General features: G+C 41.9%; 3 protein-coding genes across 6 annotated transcripts in view; 1 reads left to right on the forward strand and 2 right to left on the reverse strand.

The window, feature by feature from the left end:
- Positions 1-6,749, reverse strand: part of dlg3 (discs, large homolog 3 (Drosophila)) — an 88,971-nt gene extending 82,222 nt beyond the window's left edge. Inside the window, 3 exon segments of the mRNA XM_062475754.1 lie at positions 655-740; positions 5,513-5,644; positions 6,428-6,749. Coding sequence (XP_062331738.1) covers positions 655-740; positions 5,513-5,644; positions 6,428-6,446 — 237 coding nt within the window. The 5' untranslated portion in view covers positions 6,447-6,749.
- A 140-nt stretch (positions 6,750-6,889) lies between these two features.
- On the reverse strand, positions 6,890-17,721 carry gdpd2 (glycerophosphodiester phosphodiesterase domain containing 2). 4 transcript variants are annotated; one of them, XM_062475759.1, is made up of 16 exons: positions 17,545-17,721; positions 14,815-15,041; positions 13,646-13,749; positions 13,255-13,348; positions 12,929-12,988; positions 12,658-12,756; positions 12,391-12,484; positions 12,036-12,181; positions 11,282-11,364; positions 10,741-10,900; positions 10,402-10,605; positions 10,170-10,318; positions 9,558-9,705; positions 9,340-9,422; positions 9,219-9,241; positions 6,890-7,818 (listed from the first exon to the last, which is right to left on the reverse strand). In XM_062475759.1, exons 2-16 carry the CDS (start codon positions 14,899-14,901, stop codon positions 7,745-7,747), a joined length of 1,608 nt encoding a protein of 535 aa, XP_062331743.1. In that variant the 5' UTR covers positions 14,902-15,041; positions 17,545-17,721; the 3' UTR covers positions 6,890-7,744. The 4 variants fall into 4 exon arrangements, with proteins under 4 accessions (XP_062331743.1, XP_062331741.1, XP_062331742.1 ...); XM_062475757.1 differs by having other exon boundaries at positions 9,219-9,247; positions 17,545-17,717; XM_062475758.1 differs by lacking the exon at positions 17,545-17,721 and adding an exon at positions 16,778-17,251 and having other exon boundaries at positions 9,219-9,247.
- A 918-nt stretch (positions 17,722-18,639) lies between these two features.
- pdzd11 (PDZ domain containing 11) lies at positions 18,640-21,545 on the forward strand. Its single transcript, XM_062475768.1, has 6 exons — positions 18,640-18,729; positions 19,444-19,554; positions 19,773-19,913; positions 20,026-20,124; positions 20,302-20,362; positions 20,484-21,545. Exons 2-6 carry the CDS (start codon positions 19,462-19,464, stop codon positions 20,516-20,518), a joined length of 429 nt encoding a protein of 142 aa, XP_062331752.1. The 5' UTR covers positions 18,640-18,729; positions 19,444-19,461; the 3' UTR covers positions 20,519-21,545.
- Positions 21,546-21,614: the final 69 nt, after the last annotated feature.

Here is a 21,614-nt window from a genome sequence, read left to right on the forward strand (position 1 = left end):
GGTTTAAGCAGATAAACAGGCACTCCATCCACTGACAGGTGCCTGCAGTACTGTACATGACCGGGTATCATCACAGCATTTCCTCACTTCCGAACTCAATGTCTATGAGACGACCCTGTCGTCCGCGGTGATTTGCCTCACCGTTTGAACTCCGTTTGAACTCTCAAGTGATCCTTTTCCCTGAGAGAGCATGTGACTTGAGGACACTTGTAATGAAAGGCCCGGGTGGCATCGTCATAGCGACCCACTGATGAGCACGTGGTGTCGCCAACACTCGAGTGACTAATGCAGCGGTGTCTGGCTTCTTTTCCTCTCTCTCTTTCTCTCCCCTGCATAGCATATCTCTCACTCTAACTTTCGCTCTCCGGACACTCCCCTTCCAATTGCTCTCGCTATCTCCGTCTCTCTCTCTCTCTCTCTCTCTCTCTCTCTCTCTCTCTCTCACACACACATGTTCTTCCTCTCTGCCTAAGTGGCATGGAGTCATGGTCTGTGGGAGTGAATGGACTGAGGTCATGAGGCTAGATGTGTGTGTTGTGTAATCTTGGGCGTAGTGCATACCAATATTGACTAAGCACAGCTAGCTGATCAACGCAGAGTATCACTGAGTGTATAGTTTCCATAATAAACTGAAGATGTTCATGTTGGTTTTACCTCCCAGGTGTCTTCACTGCTGTCCTCCTTCACATCGCTCTCAGCTGTGTTGAGCTGCAAGGTCACCTCGTAACATTCTTGAATGTCTGTGTACAAACAATACAATTATCAATAAAAAGAACCTTGTCAGTTTAATTCTTGGGTATGTTTCAACTAGCCATGTGTTCTGACTTCAGTTGAAATCCATCAGTTTGTGTTGTGCAATGTCCGTAGACCCCTCTGAATGACTTGTCGACTTGCCGGCTGTGGGTGCAGCGTGTGAGCACCTCTCTCAGTACACCACCACTAGGCCATGCTCTTCTCCCAAACAGGCCACCCAGTCCAACCCTTCAGGCTTCCTTCTGCCAACCCCAAACTGCCACAGACACACTCATCCCCTCCCACATACCATTACTTTATGCCCATTACCCTCTGTTTATCGTCCTCCCAATGTTAACCTAATGACGTTTCTTAACCCTTGTGTTATCTTCGGGTCATTCTGACCCATCAGTCATTGTGACCCACCGTCGTATTGCGACAGATTTACCGCATACAAAGACAAAGTAAAGCATTTTCTTTTAACAGCTAGGCTGTCTCAGACCCCCCACATTGCAAAGGTTAAAAGAAAATTATTTTAATTTGTTTTTGTATTGGGTAAAATTGGGTAAACACAACGATGGTTCGTTATGAACCTTTGGGTCATGTGACCCGAAGGCAGCACGAGGGTTAAACAGTGCTTTCAACATAACCCCCCCCCCCCAGTGGGTCACTGGCCCCTGCCCCTTTCCTGTGGTCACCGATTGAGTGACTGCCTGTTGACGAGAATGCAGGGGGACAATGTTGCTGATGTCACAGTCCCTCACAGAGCCCCATGCTGCACTGCTGACATAAAGAGGTCGCTGTTCTCATCCAAGGCTCATGAAGTGCTACAACTTTTTCCAAGTTCAATGTCAGGACTATCTGAACTTGGATAAGAAATGAGCTATGTGTACAAATATGTTGTTTTGAGCTTGATAAACACGATACAGAATGCACTGATGTTCCCAATGTAACTGAAAGTTTAACTGCTGGGGTGTGCGTGTGTCTGTGTGTTTCGGCGTGTGTGGTGGGGGTTTGTGTATCCCAACAGTGTGCGGCAGTTGGAACAAAAGTGAAAGAATGGGCCTTGTGACTCATCCCTGTGCAGAAAAGTGTCTGAGTGTGGAGGAGTAGAGCCATGTGTGGGAAGAGGATTTAGCTGCCCAGCAGGTTGAAGAGTGAATGTGAGCACACACACAAGTACAGGTACTCATTTTAGCCATCGAAAATATAAAAGGGCATTCCACGTGGCATTCCCCAAGTACTCAAACTGCCTTGTGGTATCATCACATTTTTACACAACACAGTTTTCATGGGAGTGTTGTGTTCCAGCAAATCAACTGTAAATCAGGTGACCTGTAGCTATAGGGAGCGGCACATTTACATTATATAAATAATGGCACATTGCCATTATTTATATAAAAATCTTAGTCAAGGGGTGAATAGAAGGTGGCTCACCAGGTAGGGTGTGTACCACTCACTCTGGTTCGATTCCAACCTGAGCAATGTTCTGCATGCCTCCCCTCTCTCTCTCGGCTACATTTCCTGTCCCTCTACATACTATCATCTCGAGCAAAAATGCCCAAAAATGTACCTTAAAAAATCATTGTCAAATCAAAAGCTCTAAATCCAAACTTTTTCCCCAACCCTTCAAGTTTCCAAAAGCTGTTCCAAAGCTATTTCAACCCTCAAAGACCACATGCATTCCTGACTGTGGAACAAAAACACAAACCCTGTTTTCTACTAGGGAAGAAGACTTTTCTGGTTACGTCTTTCCCAGATCTCTTAACAGAGCTGCTCCCAGTGTGAGTGACCATGGTCAGGCCTCTCTCTGTATCTCAGTCCTGGGAGCTGGGACTTTCCACAGCTCTGGCCTCTCTCCTATGCACACAGCAGGATCAAGCACAGTCACACTGGCTCTGAATGTGTGTGCATGTGTGTGTATATGTCTGTGTGGGTGAGGGTGTATTGTCTTTCTCCATTTGTCGTGAAGATATTCAAGTGAATTGGAATCATTGCTCCCCTTGCTGCCTTGGTGAATCAGCCCCAAAAAAGAATGTGCCCCTGAGTGCTTTCAATGATGACACACTGCTCGTTGGAATCAAACATTCAGCAGAAATTGGGTCACAATTAAAGGGGTTGGGGGGATAGCTCTGACCCCTCCCCCCCAACCCAATTCCCTATAGCTGAAATAATCTTCTGTCATGCTACTTTGGGAGTTGTGGGAATGTATGTGTGTACGTGTGTTGTGTGCTGTCTGTGTGTGTATGTGTGTGTGTGTATGTGTGCCAGAACGCTCTGCCACCCCCTCACTCTCTCAGCTCCTCATCCTGCATGTTTGCATGTTGGGGAACAAAGGGATGAGTCCGCAGTTAAGGCAACCTTTGTCCGTGATTGTGCAACCACGCAGACGTCCAATCAAGTGCTCTGGGCTTCAACTTCCACTGCATTGCAGGCCCGGGACATTACTTCACACTGTAGAAGACTATAAAGTAATTTTTTTGTCCTCCATATTTTAACCACTAAACCACATGCAGATCCTGTAAACACCATCAAACCTTGTAATTCTGAGGTAAATCTAAGAATACATCTTCAGTTAAATATTTACATACAGTAATTACCCCATTGTAAAAGTACATAATTAACAATAACTATAAATGTCCTAATCAAGTAGTAATGAAAGGCCAAGTAACTGAATCTTTCTCTTTACATACTAAACAGTACTGACAGTAATGATTATAGTAGCAACACCAAACCCAGTGTATATGACCCAGAGCCTGTGAAAGTAAACAAACCAAAGAGACTGATGATTAATGTTTAAATTGCACCATGATCCTGTTAGCTCTGTAAACATGCTGTGCCTCCGCTGTGTCCAGTGTAATGAGAACCACATGTAAGGGTTAGAGAGCCCAGCCTAGTTTGACCCTGTTTAGATCCCTACCTGAGACACACACACAGAGAGAAACACACACACAGACAGCAGGGGCCTATGTCCTCTGCTTTACAGTATCCCCAGGCTGATCTCAGATCAGCCAGCCAGGCAGACGAGGGGAGGAGGCCAGCTGGACTAGCATGGCAAGGCAGCCATGAGCTGTTTATACTCCTCCCTACCTCCAGCTCTCAGCCACTGCACATTCCTGCTCTGAATCCTGAGGAATGTTTGGAATCCTGATTTGGAATCCAAATCCCTGTCTCTGTGCAGCCTGGACTGTTGTGTTTCCCTTGGAGGCCTGTGTTCTTTAATAGCTGACTAGAACTGATAAGACAATGCTCAACACATTACAGGCTGATGAAAATGTTATCCCTACTAAGTGAGAATATAACATGGAGATACATGTTTCCTCAGTTTGCCATTGAACCTGCTATTATCGATTTTGAAAACGCTATAAATGTAACAGATTACTTTCTTTATAGGCAAATCAGACACAGTTTGATGCGAGAAGCACTGTGCCATCATTATCATCATCATTATCACCAGTGTTATCATCACCGTCAAGTGTGAGTGTGTTAGCCCAGGTCAGACCAGCATTCACGTCTGGGGAGGCAGATGATGAGGGAGGACAGGGCAGCCCCCCCCACCACCACCACCACACATCCAGATGACCCATCCCCCCATCAGAGCTCCAGAGCAGGGTCTGTAGGCTGGGGCTGCTCTGCTCCTCCACAGCTCTCCAGCCCTGGAACAGCAGCAGGCCCACAGGCGGGCGTCATTAGGGCAGAGCCAGCCATGGCAATTAGGAGGACCACTCAAGCATTTGTTAAATGGGACTCATTTATTTCCTTCGCAATGTTAGAAAGAAATATAGAAGTTTAATTTGCACAGGTGCTCCTCCGGAGTTGTGGAGGTATCGAGGGATGTTTACGAGTACGAGTTTGGTTCGTCACTCTGCCTTTAAGTCTCCGACAAGTATGTGAAGTTACGTCATGCAGGCCTACGCTCATGATATAGCGCAAGCGAATCTGGGACTGATCAGCGTCATGTCCTGTTAGTGACTAATATGCTGTAATACTACATCTCTCACACTAACATTCTATCTTAGCCAACCTAGAGAAAAACAAATCTGTCTATCTGTTGATGATCCACACAGTATTTGGACAGGCTGACACACGGTGTATCTACAAGTCAAAACTGACATACTGTAAAAGTTCAACGAAGCACATTCTATTTATGAGCTAAGAAGTTTAAACTTCACAGAACAAAACTTCGGCTCTCTAAGTGGTTTAGAGAAGCAGCCATCCAATAAAAAGATTGTGTTGAGGTGGCCATGTTTAATAGGATTTCATTACATAGGAAAGAAGGGGGTATACAGCAAACCTTTGTGAGTCGAGCTGAAAGACCTCTTTCATGGGACTAAATTGAGAAACATTTAGGCTCAGTTAACTTCCCACGCAAATTAATATAACCTGCCCTTGTCTACATCCTGTGGACCTAACTAGAGGCAATAACAAGCCTACACAAACACACCAGCACTACTCTCAGTGTACATTGCATGTTTACTTAAAAAGACTAGAAAACTATAGGAATCTGTTTGTGGACATGTAAGGAGGCAATAGAGAGAAGGCTTCACAACTATGATAGGTGTAGGGCCTACTCATTTTAATCCTAGTTTTACTGAGTGGGAAGTGAAACCAGCTCTGGGATAGCTCTGGACGCAAATCAGTTATATACATATAGAGTTATAATTACTTCTGGACTGGACCATAGAAAAGGGAACTGCATGTTATTTCTGACAGTTGCGATGAAGGGTGTTAATGAAGAAGTAGTTTAAAATCAAAGCACTCCATGTTTACCATGTCTTACCTAGCAGGGCTTGAAAAAGCTGGCTCCCAAAGATGGCAGAGACTTTCCCCACGCTGGTCTTCAGGGCCTGCTCCTCTGGGCTAGTCAGACTGTCCTGGTACTGCCTCAATAGCTCAACAGCCCTCTCTGTGTCTGACAACACAACATTGACAACATCATGTAGAACTTCTGTTTCTCTTCTTTCCAGTGCAGAAGTTTTAGGCAATATTAGTGGTGAAGGATTTTAGATACTTATAATGGCAATATCGTCAATTGTCTTAGGTTTTAGTCATTAAACCACGGACAAGGTTTTTCATTTTAGAAATTGAAAAAGTCTAAACTGATGTAAAACGTGCACAAAGGTTGAAAATAACACACAATTATTAAGTTCAAACATAAACCATGGTCATTGCCATGGTCCGATGTTCTTGACGAGGACTTGAAGGATTACATTTGCAGTTGGATTTTGCCCTTTCGATTCGAGAATAACTGTCAATGCTGCTATTGGCGAGGGCATTATAGTAGGCCAGGCTACTATAGGCTACTCTTACACACAGCTGTGCTGCTGAGCCAGTTGTGGAGTTACAGTGTGATTAACGCAGCCTTACGATGCGTCAGCCTAGTTCAAAAATGAACGTTAGCTAGTCTACTTCTTATGATGTATAATAGGTGCAGCGAATAACTTTATTCGCCACGTGATTCTACATTGTCATATGAAATAAAAATGCTTCCTGCTTCCCCAGATACTTTACTGTAGAAATGCACTCACACAGTTCTATAGCTTCGGCTAGTCTACTCAGTCGTGATTTAAAATGCGTCTGTTGCCTTCGACTTTCCACCCGAGGCTGAATAGTTCACATAGTAAAATAGAGGGATAGAGAGCAAACCACGTTAAAAATTAAATAAACAAGTATGTCAAATGATGTGCTGACTTACCATACTTATGAACCATCATGTAGCCTAACCTACGTAAAATAAACTTTAAATTCGAGTGAAAAATAAATAAAATAAAACAAAACTATTAACGGAAATAAGGATGCAACTGAATAAAGTTTCCTCAGACGTTTAAACAAGAAAACGCGTGTCCTTGACCAGAATTTAATTTCATCACGCAGTTTTACTTTTCAACTTGACAACCGAATGAAGACACTCCCATAGTCGTTACTGTTACTTTGTGCCGGCAGCTGGAATTCACTTGGAAAATTACACGAGGCGTAGTATGTCAAGTTCCCGGGAGTTCTGTTGAAAAAGTGAGATTGTTATCTGTGCTGAGCCGCACAGCCTGCTCCTCGCACTTGCCTCGCCCGTCAGCGTTTATACCCACCCATGGCAAGAACAATATTGGTCTTATAGCCTATATTTGGATTGGGGAAATAATTTGAAACTAGCTGTAGCCTATTAATCATCATTGCCCTTTGTCTTTATGAACACCATCATCGTCAACAATAACAACAGTCAACATTATTTAGACTAATCATCTTAATGTTGCGTTAATTGGTCTCTTCACTTTGACCCATCTCTTTGGCCCCTAACCGCTTTACAGAAGGGAGCAGAGATGGTCTATTCACAGCAGACCTATGGCAACTAACAACATCTATGGGGATGGTCAATGAAAATATGGTAACGCCTGCCATCTAGTGTTAACAAACAGGACAACATATAAGCCTTTTCGCAGGGCTGACAAATATTTCAAAAAGTCCATAAGTTTATGCATATGTATATATCCTTTCGTTCTCTACACGTGCCCTCACACACGCACACAGTGAATTGAAATGCTGGTGTAGAAAAATAGATTAATTCAACACAATCTACACCAACAAATGATTAATTAAAACATGTAAAACCCACAGAATTGTGAACAATACAGGTCCTTTGATCAGTTTAGTTTCTATTCAAATTACACATTTTCAAAAAGGATAGGTACACATAAACGTACTGGTACACACACACATATGTTCATAATTCAAATGAATCCATGTACGGTACACATTTGGCCATTTGAGACAGGTCTGTAAATACATAGAAAGTGTAAAAAAGAAATGAAAAAAAGACAACTATTTGAAATGAGTCGCACAAAGAAAAACAGTAGTAAAACAGCCTTTTGAAGCACAGGTTTTGTCACATTTTTACAATGAACCCATTATAGAAACATTTATGAAAAGATTCCAGACTCAGGGCTGAGACATATAGGTGACATAGAAGGGGTTTAGTTCAGTAGATTCCAAAGGCAGCTTCCATTAGATCCAGGCAGAGCTACTCAGAAGGTAAGAAGGGGGACATTTCTCTCTGGTTCCAGGTGGAAAATCTGTGTACGTGCTTTCCTTTCTCTGTTGAGTCAGACACAAGCCATCACCTAATTTCATAATGTTAGACTAAATATAGAATACATGTATAGAAGTATGGAGCTACAGTACTGTTAATTGAATCCACAATTGTCTTAATATGATTTTGTGATTCAACCACAGATTAAACGATATCAAGGATGTATATCAAGCTAAGAGTGGGTTCACTGTGATGTTATAACAGATCTGATGGACTGTTTAAGTGATTTGTACGTAGTACGACCGTAGTACGGTGGGTAGGTGGCCCTGAAGTGCAAAAATCACACCCATTAACATGTGGAGTGCATCCCCCAAATGAAAACACTCCCCCCAAATACGAGTCAACTTCCCCCAAATAGGATGACTTGCCCACGCTCCCCCAAATGGGAAACGACATTACATTAACTCAAAAACACATTACATTAACTCAAAACGGAAAGGGTAGGTACAACACTTCGTCGCTGAATGGATGCAGTAACTAACAAGAAATTGATCGACAGAAGTACAGAATGCTATAGCCTGACAGAGTCACGTGCACAAGGACATTTGTCTATCGAAGCATGTAGCAAATAGTAGGCTATTTATGCAAAAGTATATTGCGTGTTAAACGTAAAAATCGATAGCCAAACAATGATCCTGGTCCACGTAACTCTGTCATTGTGGCATTTCGTTCTTCTGTTGTGGACTATTAGTTTTTTCTTCTGAAAAGTCCTGCTTCCTTCAATTGTGTTTTTAGCGTGCGCATAGGCTACTTATTTTAATGTTGTAAAACGTTAACAGCATATCTAAGATTATTTCATAGGAATGTCCCTGATTAAAATAAAGAGTAGTGCAAGTCATGATTCAGAAATGTTAACACAAATGTTTCTTCTTTGCTTCCAACCAAAACGATCAACTTCATGGTAATGACAGTTACGTGGACCACGATGGTTGTTTCGCTATCGATTTTTATACTTTTGCATAAGTAGCCTACTACTTGCTACATGCTTTGATAGCCAAACAAATGTCCTGGTGCACGTAACTCTGTCATGCTATTGCATTTTGTACTTCTGTCGATCAATTTCTTGTTAGTTACTGCATCCATTCAGCAACGAAGTGTAGTACCAACCCTTTCCGTTTTGAGTTAATGTAATGTGTTTGAGTTAATGTAATATTGTTTCCCATTTGGGGGAGCGTGTCCTTGTATTGGGGGGAGGTGAGCAAGTCATCCTATTTGGGGGGAGTTGACTCGTATTTGGGGGGGAGTGTTTTCATTTGGGGGATGCACTCATGTTAGTGGGTGTGATTTGCACTTCATTTGATTAGATTTGATTAATATACTGTAGCATTATTTGGAAGTCTTGAAAGGAGCCAATCATTCTATTTAGATACATTTTTATTGTACCACATCTTTTGACATTGCCTACCTTTAGAATGACTGAAACTGCCACTGTTCCTTAAAGAAAGTAAAGTGACACATCACTTTCCAAACACACTACAAAGGCAGCCTCCATTTCTGTTCTCAAAGAAGATCAGACATCTACTTACCTCTGTAAGATGAACAGTCCAAACATGATGAGCAATGACATCAAGTTGACTGTGATCCATATCATTCTGTACAGGTTAGAACCCTGAACACACACACACAGTTGGCAGTTACTTTATATAAGCATCAAACATTCATTAAGGAGAGACTATGCTAGGATCGTTATTCACTTCAAGGTAAGAGAAAGTGCCGAAGGAAGGAGGAGGGGAGAGTCCCTTACCAGAGTCCAGTGGGGCTGGGTCATGTCCTGTAGAAGATGGCAAGCATTGGTGGTCACAGAGCTGGCTCCTGAGCACCACAGCAGAGAGAAGAGCCAGCGCTCATTCACCACCCACAGGTTCACCGACACATTTCTGCTTCGCAGCTCCCTGCCCACACGTAAACACACAATAATAGAGAAGAATTCAAAGACTCAGATGTAGCTGCCGCTGTAACTTTAATAGCAGATTAGTCAGGAGTTAGCTTACACTGTGCTACTCCAGCAAATACTCAAAAGAGAGAGAGATTATGACAGAAGTAATCAATCATGAGACCAAAAACCAAACAGTTTGCTTAAAAGCTCTTTTCAGTCATTTATTACACTGAGTAAACAAGAAGCTTAGCTAGAGGATTCACTGGGGTGCTCAGCCATTAAACAACCCACCTGGACGAGAACATTGTTTGAATCCTGTTATCGCCCTGCGGCGGTGCATGTCTTGATATTCAGCACTTTATCTTGGCACGCCAGTCATGCACTGGTGCTCAACAGAGGTGCGGTAAGATGGTTTCTGGGAAAAGTAGTTTGTATCTCTGTTCTGACAACAATGTGAGAGAACTAACGGAGGGTATTCACCTGATTTCTGTTGCGCTCAGAGAACTGTATTTTACATTCAGGTGGTGTCCTCCATACGTGTCCATGATAGACACATTGTTATAGACCTGTCTGAAACCAGGTGCAGCCTCCATCACATCCCTCCTCTTAGTACCGGGAAGCCAGAGTATCTAAAAAGAGAAAAACATGAAACATTACAGAATGGTGTATTTCTGTTTGATGTAATCTGCATCAAGGTAAACATTCCTCTTACCAGGTTTTGAGGGATGCCAGACGTAAGGATGGTGCTGACTGTGATGTCGACGTCCTGGTTGTCCTCGTTCTTCAGGTCAAAGATGAGCGAGGTGTGGTGCTGCTTGGCCAGATCCAGGAGCTGGACCAAGGAAGGGATACTCTGGTTCTGGGCTTCCCGCCTCTCCTCCTCGGAAAGCTTGGAGACAGAGTAGAACGGATCTGACTGGGAAAAGGAGTCGCTTGGTTAGTTGTGGATTCGGAAAAGCATTCACCCTCTGCATAAAAACATATTTTTCAACTGTACTATTACAGAAAAAAATCAACAAAAGAAAAAATATATTCATGTATTATCCCTTACCTGTAGGAACCAGGTGCCAGCATTCAGACTCTCTAACTCTGCCCAAGACAGATTGGTGCTGTGGTTGAACTCCAGACCAGGAAACTTATCCTTCACATCTGTAGTCCTCCTCAGGAATTCATGGTGATGGTCATGCATCAGGAAAGGAACTCTATCCTTACTGAGAGAAAAGACCCAAACCCAGACACATATTGAGCTTGAAACCAGCAGTAGCTAATAATTTAATCGCAATTGTATTCCTTTTTTTTTTTATGTACCCCATGAGCTTCCATTTGTATTTTTTGTAATATTTGTATTTTTTGTATTTTTATATTGTAAATTACTGCAACTTATATTTTATTTTATACTTTATTGTATAGTTTATTTTAATTCTAATTCCACTTAGTATTGCTAGTTATGTACCCTTAGTATAGTTAGTCCTCATATTTAAATTTTAGATTCCTATACCGTATGTTTAATGTTTGCACCTTCCTGCCAAAGCAAATTCCTTGTCTGTGCAAACTTTCATGGCAAATAAAACCCATTCTGATTCTGATATTACCTGAGCTGCACATCAGTCTCAAAGGCTGTCACGTTGCACCCCACGCTCCTCTCGAACGACATCATGGTGTTCTCTGGGGCCAGCTGAGCACAGGGAGGACAGATGGGTGAGGAACACTCGTGTTCTACATAACCAAGCTCCCCTCAGGCTGTGTGAACACACACAGAGCCATGAGCATGACACTGCTAAGCAGAGCTCAGGGGTGATAGCTAATGGTGTTAAGTAACCGAGCGGGGCCAGAGCACCGCGGCATCTGGGATCCTCACATGACTGGACATTAATTCAAGCTTAAGTATCTGGTTCACTAGGAAGTGACAGGAATTGGGAGGTGTCCTACAGTAATGCAAACAAACACTAATCCTAGGTCATGAAACTGTATCTTGACTTTCTTTGTTTTAAAACATCTCAGGAGTTGTGTAGATCACTGGCACCACTATCTCCACTAAAGCAGGAGATAGGCAGCAGTAAGGGAGATGGGTCAGGTTATCTAGGTCATATTTGTCATGTTTTTCAGATAACGTAGAGCCAGCTAGAGGCCTTGGGGGCAGTTAAGGTGTGCAGAGACATGTTGAGACAGAAAATAGCATCAACTGTTATGCCAGTATGGGTGTGTTTTGCGGGGGGAAGGGAGCTGTTTTATTGTTGCTGTCTGATATTGACCACCCTTTGACAACTGGATTCTCATAATTCCACACTCTTCAGTCACCATGTCTGTTTTTACCTTTGATTTCCAACATCAAAATAACTCCCTCACCATTGGTGACCCACGATGGCCAATGAGAGCAGGTTTAGAAAGGAGCTCATCAGCCTCGAGAAGGCAAGGGGAGGTGATGAGCAAGGGGCTGAGGAAGATAGCCACCGACACCAAAACAAAAACCACCATGATCAAGACCTTGGAGACTGAGGAGAGAACATAAAGATACAGTTCAACAAAACATGCAATTGCGCCGTATGTGAATCGTTTTTGAGACTGAATTGACTGCTTCATTGCTTGCATCAGAACATAGCAATCTGTAGAAATCTTAGAATCTATTATGTTAAATGTCTATAGTTATGTTTAAAATCCTAAGTCATTCTGCAACCTAACATTGGCCCTACTGAATACTGACCTGCTCTTGTGGCCCGGTGGAAGCCCTTGAACACCAGCCAACTGAGCAGGGTCAGGGCCACCACACCCCCCATCTGCAGGAAGGGAGCCGTGGCCTGGGGAGCGCACACGTTACATGGCCAAACAGGTAAATATCATCCACATGCCACTGACACACAGAACTCCACAATGTTCAGACCCAGAAAACCCACATCACACTCATGCTCCAAAAGTCTCACCAACGTACTTCACACAATTGCAAGACTCGGCACAGTTGGTTCTACAGTACCTGCAGAGACAGAAGAACAGTAGGCCACTCTGTTTTCCACTTCAGACTCATCCCTGTGACCCCTGCTGTGATAAATAACACACCTAGAAACAGAAAGATCTGGACAGCAGAGACAGACAGGACATCTAGTCAACAGAACAAAACAACCTACTGACATTCATGATACTTATAAATAGATCATCATCAGTCATATTTGACTACTTCCACATATAAACATGTTAAATTAAGACTTTTACATATAAACATGTTAAATTAAGACTGGTCCAGATACCTTGTGAAGGCAGTGTAGGTCCAGCGGTTCTCTCAAGACAACTTGGAAAAGTGCAAAGAGCTGAAATAAATCATTGAGTATTAGCTTGACAGCATGCAAAAATCAGTTAAACGCATTAGTGCAATGCTCAGTACATATTACATTTACATTACATTTATTCATTTAGCAGACACTTTTATCCAAAGCGACTTCCAAGACAGAGCTTTACAAAAGTGCATACCGGTAGGTCACTGATCATTACATCGAGATAGCCCCAGAACATTGCGGGTAGCCGAAACATGAAGCATACATTGTGTACATATGGACTCCCTCCTTCTCCCTCTTACCAGTAGTAAGACACAATAGATGTTGATCACAGCAGAGATGATAATGAACACCATAAACCAGTTCACCCACAGCTTGAGCTCAACAAAGCCCTTCCTGATGCAAAAGCAAAAGGTCAGGCACATGGATGGATGGCCATGGATGGATGTTAAATACAAATGTGTCTACATTTACTATACAGGAAATCATGTTGATGTCATAAACACAGATTCTAACTTCTCTCAGCTATAGGGGAAGTACAGCATAAATGGGGACTTTCACAGTTTAATCTGCTTATGTATTTACAGTACACAATACAGAATATAACCTCCACAAGATAACGGTAATTAAGTAAGTGTGTGTGCGTGTGTGTGTTTGTGTGGGATGTTGCAGAAGTAATATGTCCAAGCTCACCAGTTTACGTCCTCCCGATCATTGAAAGTGACCAGACAGATGTACATCCAGCAGAGAGTGAGCAGGGTCACCAAGGTGAGGATTGAGAACCAGCAGTAGGCAAACTGGAGCAGAGAGAAGACATTCATTGTGGCATGCCCTCGAGCACAACAGCAAACTGAAAACCACAAGTAGCTAGATCATCTCTTTCTCACATCTATCATTATGTGTGTGTGTGTGTGTGTGTGTGTGTGTGTGTGTGTGTGTGTGTGTGTGTGTGTGTGTGTGTGTGTGTGTGTAGAATATGTTCTGTGTGACGTGTGTATGAGGTGCTTGACTGTCCTAAGGGCTCTTTGGGGCCATTTCAAAGTATTTTCATGTTTAGTTTCGCTTGATGCACTTCATAACTGATATGAAGTGCATCTGAACTGAAAGTCAATAGCTTTGCCAGCACACCAGCCTCCACCATTCTCATAGGGGCCAACAAAAAACCCCATCCCCCTCTAGAAGCTGGAATCCAGCCCCCCTTTTGTACTCTTGGGCCAGTTCGGTCATGGGCCTCAGACAAGCCTGCAAGTTTAGTAATTAGTCCTGGCACAACTTCCAATCCCTCAATCTTTTCTCTCTCTTACTTTCTCTCTCCGTCTCGTATTCTCCCTCACTCTCCTTTGCCCAATGATCAACTTTCTTCTCTGAATTTATTTTCCAATAACCTGCCTCTCATACTGGATTAGGCTTTCTATCAGAAGCACGGGGAGCTGAGATTCCTAGAGGGAAAATACTTATGCTACCATCACTGGATTTCATCCCATGGAATTTTAATCTGCTGTAATCACTAGAACTTTACAAAGTTAAGATGCTCTGAAGAGCATGTACAAGCTAGTTTGGAACTCAACACACTCACTTCGTGAGACATTTTTACTCAAATTTCAGTATGGTAATAAATCACTGAGAAGGCAAACCAGCCTAGAGAAGAAAAAATTAAATAAAGTTAACAAGCTAATATCTAAATAATTTGTTTTAGAACCTCAAATGGATTTACTTGTATATTAATATACAAATATTCAATTAAAATATAAGCATATCAATTAGGTCAGTGAATTTAGGGCAGCATGCAGTATTTTATCTGTAAGATATACGTTAAACATGTATAATTGAAAGTGCAATAGTCCTTGAATAAAAAAATATACCCTTTGCTTCTTCTCACTAGGGTGATTCCAGTGACAGCTGTACAGGCCTCTGCTGCAAATCCGGCAACAGCTCTCCCCAGGTGCCATGACTGTCCTTGCTCAGTGCTGTCCTGGAGAGGATTATGCTAGTGGAGATGGTCCTCAGGTTCTGGCCCTCCTGAAGACAGCTTTTGGCTGGCAGCGCTGTGTGAGGAGGGTCTTCGCTCTGCAGTGGGTTGACTCACTCACTAAACCCACACAGGGTGGGAAGAGGAGAAAACAGTTTGTGATAAATGGAAATTAAGAGATAAAGTGTCTGAGAGTCCCTGTTCAATAATCTCCTCAATAGAGCATCTATGTGGGAGGGCGAGCCTCCGACAATGGCCAACTCTTGGTACGTATAGAGACCTCTTAGTTGACAAGCCTGAGAATGAAGTCACTCTGGAAGCGCATGCTATTCCACCACAGTGGGCTCCAACTGATGGTGACAGGCACATCCACACACTGGTGGAAGGGGGGGTGGTGGCTGTTCCCATTGTCTGCAGAGTAGGTGATAGGCAGATTTTCTATGTACATGAAGCTTGTGTCATTGTGAGGTCAAGAGGTCGGTCCGTGGGCCCCTGGAAGGACACATAGATCTTGGAATGCATTCTGTGTAACCTCTAGAGAGCAATGAAGCAGATAATTGTCTCCAACTCAGTTATGACCGCATCACCTGTGTGCCGTTTCCCGTTTATCATTCATGTTTTGGTCGTTACTATATCTGTACTGTCCAGCTAATGTATATAATTGCCATTTAAGAGACGTTTCTCACTCATGCTAACCACTCTGTCGTGGATTGGTTTCGTGATCCGAGGTCGTCTAATAATAAACGCAGTCAACTATTTTTCATTGTGGTATATTCCTTGGCCTATCTTCTGAAAATCATCTAACAGTAGGGATGCCATTTTGGCAGTCTGATGTGGTGGAATAGTACAGAGGTGGTGCAGTTGATATGTGGCAACCCTGTGTCATGGGAAAGGGGACTTGTACTCCATGAAGACATGAAGACAGTGGATATAATAGGGTAAGAGATATGGTGTGGGTGTCTGATGAACAGGCTGGGGCACATCCTTGCAGTCCTGCCCGCTTCTATTCATTGGTTAAGGGAAATAAACTGTGGCGCCCACACAGTAGAGTAAGTAAACACAACTGCATGTTTTCAAACTGTTTAATGAAGCCATTATTTATAGAAAATGTGTTGCTAAAGCACTACAAAATGAACTGAAACATACAAATAAAATAAAAATCTGCGTCTATAGTAGGGGTTAATCAGTGTGAAACACCTGTTGACTTTTCCTAAGAAGACAGTAGTGCATGAAATGACAAGCAAATAAACTGTGGTGCAGAGTATATTTCAAATGCTTCAGTATAGTATATGATTTGGATTTCACAATCAGATACTATAATGATAAACCAATGTACTAAACTAGTAGACAAAAGTTAATTTTAATTAAACAGTAACACTTTCAATCTTGTATTTTGTATGATGGGTGTAATGACAGATTTCCCACAACTACTTTGACGACTAATGTGGTTTAACTGGTATAAAATGATCTCTTCCTCTGACCAGACTAGCATGTCTGAGCACGTACTATACACCTGTAGGGAAGTAAAACCAAGATTTTAAAAAGTACACGTACCAAGGTTTTAATAATAAACACTTTTCACACCTGGATACACCTGTCTGCCACAGGTGTATCCCTCTAATAGGAATTAGACTGTGCATCAAATAGTAGTCAATTGCATCATATGAGGATTTCCATCATGGGACAAAATCGAAACATATTGAAGCATGCTCTAAATAGGCTATGCCATTTAATCTGCACCCACCATTATACAACTTTTTAATCATAATTAAATGTTTGGTTTTATTGACGAAACAGGGAACTTTCAGCACAACAGCACTATCAAAGTCAAAGAGTAAGGAGAAAATCCTACTTACACAACTATAAGGTTGGGACAAGGCACAATGTCAGTCAATTAAATAAAAAAGGTTGAGTAATCAACTTTCTTAAGCACAGGTGCCAAGGATGAATCGTACCTTGAATAGGAAATGCATTCAGATCAGATAAGAAGTGGAATCGTTTTTCAAGCCAAAATTTCATCAGGTATGCCTAACTGACAAGTGCACAAAGACTGACTGGGTCATTGTAGTCGTTGTTATTCAAGTCTTATGATACAAAATATCCTCAGAAGGTCACTGGTGTTTGAGTGTCTCCAAGTTTCTAAACTAACAATATGGAAGATACAGAAGTAAACATTATTAAAGATGCTCATTTAAATTGCAAGGATAAAATTCTCAGTCCTGTCCCTCAGAAGGGAGTTAAGAGGTAGAAAACACCGTTAAAGAGTCATTTAACTGCAAGGAAAACCTCATTATGTTCAACGGCAAAGTAGGCTACAATCTCTAAACGCAACCCACTTTTACCAACGGTACGTTTGTCTGGCACAGGTGTATCCCTCTAATAAGAATTTAGAGGATATTGGAAGAGGAGAAATATAGAATAGAGGAAGAATGAGGATTTCCATCACGGGACAAAATCGAAATATATTGAAGCATGATCTAAATAGGCTATGCCATTTGACCTGCACCCACCATTTTACAACGTTTTAATCGTAATTTAAATGTTTGGTTTAATCGACGAAACAGGGATCTTTCAGCACACCAGCTCTATAAAAGTCAAAGAGTAAGGAGAACATCCTACTTACACAACTAAAAGGTTGAAGAAGTATCAGGCTAGGCATCCTAGGCATCCTAGGCATCGGTGATTACTAGCGTCGAAGTTTGTCAGCTCATTCTCCACCCCGTTCCTCCGTGGACAGAATGTCAATGGATCAGTATGAATGAGGGAGAGTTACGGAGTGTAGCTATAGCCTACCTATATGGGGAAGGAGGAACAAGGAGGGAACCATCTGAACGGGGTATCAGCATGTTAATCACAAGGTTTTTACACAGCTACACCTGCAATATATTAGGTAACCACTTGATTGAACCGTTGTCAAAAGTTGCAAATGTTTATATTTGATAGGAACATTAGCCTATATTATAGCCCAAAGTTATTTTAAGTCTTGACAGAGGTCCAGAAACCACACGGTAGTTCTACAATCTACATAAACTGCATTTACTTTTTTTGCTTGGTCGTAGTCAGTGTTAGATGATTTTTCTGTCAGAAGATGGTTCCAAGCCAAGGAATACACCACAATGTAAAAGAGTTCACTTGGTTTATTAGGTTGAGCTTCTGGGATCATGTTACCACGTCAGGTGGTTGGCATGAGTGAGAAACATGTCTCTTAGATGACAATTATATACATTAGCTGGACAGTACAGATATAGTAACCACCAAAACATGCCCTTAAACAGTACACATTCCACGAATGATGCACAGGGAAACGGCACACAGGTGATGCGGTCATAACTGAGTTTGGAGACCATTATCTGCTTCCTCGCTCCCCAGAGGTTGCACAGAATGCAATCCTAGAGTGTGTCCTTCCAGGGGCCCACGAGCTACCTTGACCTAACGAAGACACAAGCTTCATGTACATAGAAAATCTGCCTATCAGTCAGGGACTGTGACATATCTGGTAAATGTTTAAAAAATGTTTCTTTCAAAGATGATAATCTAAAACTATACAATTTTACTTGACTTGATGAGGATAAGAGTAACATAGGCCTACGTTTTAACTTTGACGTTAGCATGTATAAATCATCTTTAGAAATACCTGGTGGATCCAAGCACATCTCAAATTATATAACAAATTATACCAGAAGACTCTTACGAAAGTGGCCATACATTATATCATGACCTTTATTTTGAAGATCTCAGGCTTCAATACGCTAATGCACTTGCACATGCGCCGTTCGTAGTCTTGTGGAGGTGTTTTTCGCTGGTGATGGTAAGGTCCTTTCTAAATGCAATAAAACCAATATAGCCAGCTATGTTTCACCAAGATACCACCTTATTATTAAAATACTATGTTGATTCTCTAACTCTTAGCTCAGTTTGCTATTCCAGTGGGCCAACGTTAAATTGTAGACACAGAGGTGACAACTCGACTTGCTGAGAAATCCTGGACTGGGTAGACTAGCTAGTCTAGCTAACTAGCTAGCTAACTAGCTAGGCTACATTAGCCACTAATAGTAACACTAATTTATCTATCTATATAAATGTGTATTGAGTAAACGTAGCATTATGACCAGGACAGGCAGTTGGCTAGCTAGTTTGCTTGCTAGCCACTGGCTACTTGGTCTAAGTGCTAGCTATTTTACATTAGTAGTAGGTGTTGACTTAATGAAGACGTTTCACAGTCAACATGATAACAGTAGAGGGGGTGAATCTGTGAATCCACTATCGGAATTCACACAGGCTGTAACCCTGGTACCTAGTCCGTCCATACAAAAAACACACCGCACACACGCCGGGAATTAATATTTTCGTGTATCACTAGTTACCATGCAGATGAGCTAATCCAAGCTACCTACTTTACTGTCAAGTGCTGCAGTATTTGTGGTTAACATTAATTCATATATTTACTACTGTATCCAATTTGATTAGAGCTAACTTTAATTCAGCCAAGTAGCTTGTTAACTTTCGTTGCCTTTTTTGACAGCGAAAGGCTGCTTAAACTATGGACCAAAAGATCCCTTATGATGACTACCAATTGCCAGTGGTGTTTCTGCCTTCTTACGAGAGTCCCCCGGCATGGATAGCCCCTCAGGAGGTACGCCTGCCTAACGCAATGTCTCAAACAAGTTTCTGAATGAATTACCATATATATAGACAATGCTGTTAAATTGCATCAGCTCTTCATTGGGTGTATCTGAGTGCTGCCACTGCACACATGGTGCCTGGTCAGGAAGTGGATGGCGGTGTGGCCCTAGAGCTCATTATAATGCTGTTATGTTGGGTATTTTAATGTTGTCATTGCTTCACGTGCAGCGGATCCACCACCCTGACTATAACAATGAGTTGACCCAGTTCTTGCCGCGCACTGTTGTGTTGAAGAAACCTCCAGGTGCACAACTGGGGTTCAACATCCGTGGAGGCAAGGCCTCCCAGTTAGGGATCTTCATCTCCAAGGTGTGTGTCCGCATGGTTGACAGTTCCCGCCTGTCTAGTCAAGATAACCAGAGAATAAGAGACAGCTTGCATGTCTTCCACTCCCCTATTTATTGATGTTTTGTCTTTGTAGGTGGTCCCAGATTCAGATGCCCACAGGGCAGGACTACAAGAGGGTGACCAGGTCCTCTCTGTCAATGAGGTGGACTTCCAAGACATAGAACACTCAAGGGTCAGTCATGTAATGGAAGTTTGAACACATAGTCATAAACCCCTGAGTAGTAGAGAGTTAAACACCCACCAAGGACATGTGTCACCAGTTTTAGATAATTTGGCCTTGTCAACTGTGGGTAATGTCCAAAACACTGTAGGTTATGTAACCAGTCAGTCTGTTGCTCCCTTTCCCCAGGCTGTTGAGATTCTGAAGACTGCCAGAGAAATTCTGATGAGGGTGCGCTTCTTCCCCTACAGTAAGTATTGCCTTCAAATATAAATTGTTTGGAGTGTAAGTGTTATAATAATGTTTATAGCATTCTGGGATGATTAGCAAAATAAGTTTCCCAAATAACATGTAAAAATGTGTTCCCTCAGATTACCAGAGACAGAAAGAGAGGACTGTTCACTAGAGGGCAGTAGAGCACCTTGAGCGAGACCATCTAATCGGCGATAATGTATACTTGATGAACTCAACACATCACCATCTTCTTCAGACAGGCGGTCTACAGCCCCCGTACTCTATCCTAGACTGGTCTTTGACTAACAGTACCATTCACACAGCATCCAGGACTACATAACTCTCCTCATTGCTCACTTCCTCCACATAGGCAAAGATGCTCTCCATGCTGATGCAGGCCAGATGTTTCACTGGGTACCTACTGAGAGTGATACACGAGGATGCAAATTCAGTGTTCCATAGTATGAGTTGACATTGCCCCCTATTTATCATCCTCAGATAATCTTGGTAACATTTAAGTTATCATTCACTATCATCAATATGTTTAAGGTATTGTCCAAGGTTGACAGCTTTTTAACTACAGTTCAACAGATAATCCCAACTGTTTGTTCTGTGTGTACAGAAGATTTAATGTAGAAAATATATACTAATGTTTTGATAATGCCTTGATACTGTAAATGTATTACATTAACATGAAATTTGAATTAGTAATGTTTTTAATACTAATAGTATCATAGCATCAGTGTGTTTTAATTACACTAAATAATTATATTCTAAGGTTTGTATTACAGTATTTATTACTAAGGTGCTGTCTCACAGCAGTCAATGTTTACCTGTCTGGTTATGAGATGAAAAATAACATTTAGCAATTTGTGCCATTGTAGTTGACCCCACACTCAACTCAACAATTCAACACATTAAGTGCTTTGTCTTTATTCGAGATGGGTGCTATGGTGATTGTAAAACCAGTTTTACCCTCTTCAGCTCAGATTCACATTCCTTTGGAACCAGTTGAGTCATTTTCTGGTCATGCTCTGGTAAACATTCACATTTGTTTTTTTTACACTGCCTTGCTTCATCTTTCAATAAAATACCTTTGTGTAAAAAAAAAAAACCCCACAAAAAAAATAAACATTTGCCAGGTATTAATGTACATGTTTTCATGTACATGTAAAAATAAAATGCAAGAAATCTTTGCCCAACAGCTGTAAAATGTGTTCCACGTTGAGTGTAAGCTTCTGTCAGTTGACAGCAGAATTGCACACAGA

Source organism: Osmerus eperlanus, chromosome 13, assembly GCF_963692335.1.
Source record: "Osmerus eperlanus chromosome 13, fOsmEpe2.1, whole genome shotgun sequence".
NCBI classification, from domain to species: Eukaryota; Metazoa; Chordata; class Actinopteri; order Osmeriformes; family Osmeridae; genus Osmerus; species Osmerus eperlanus.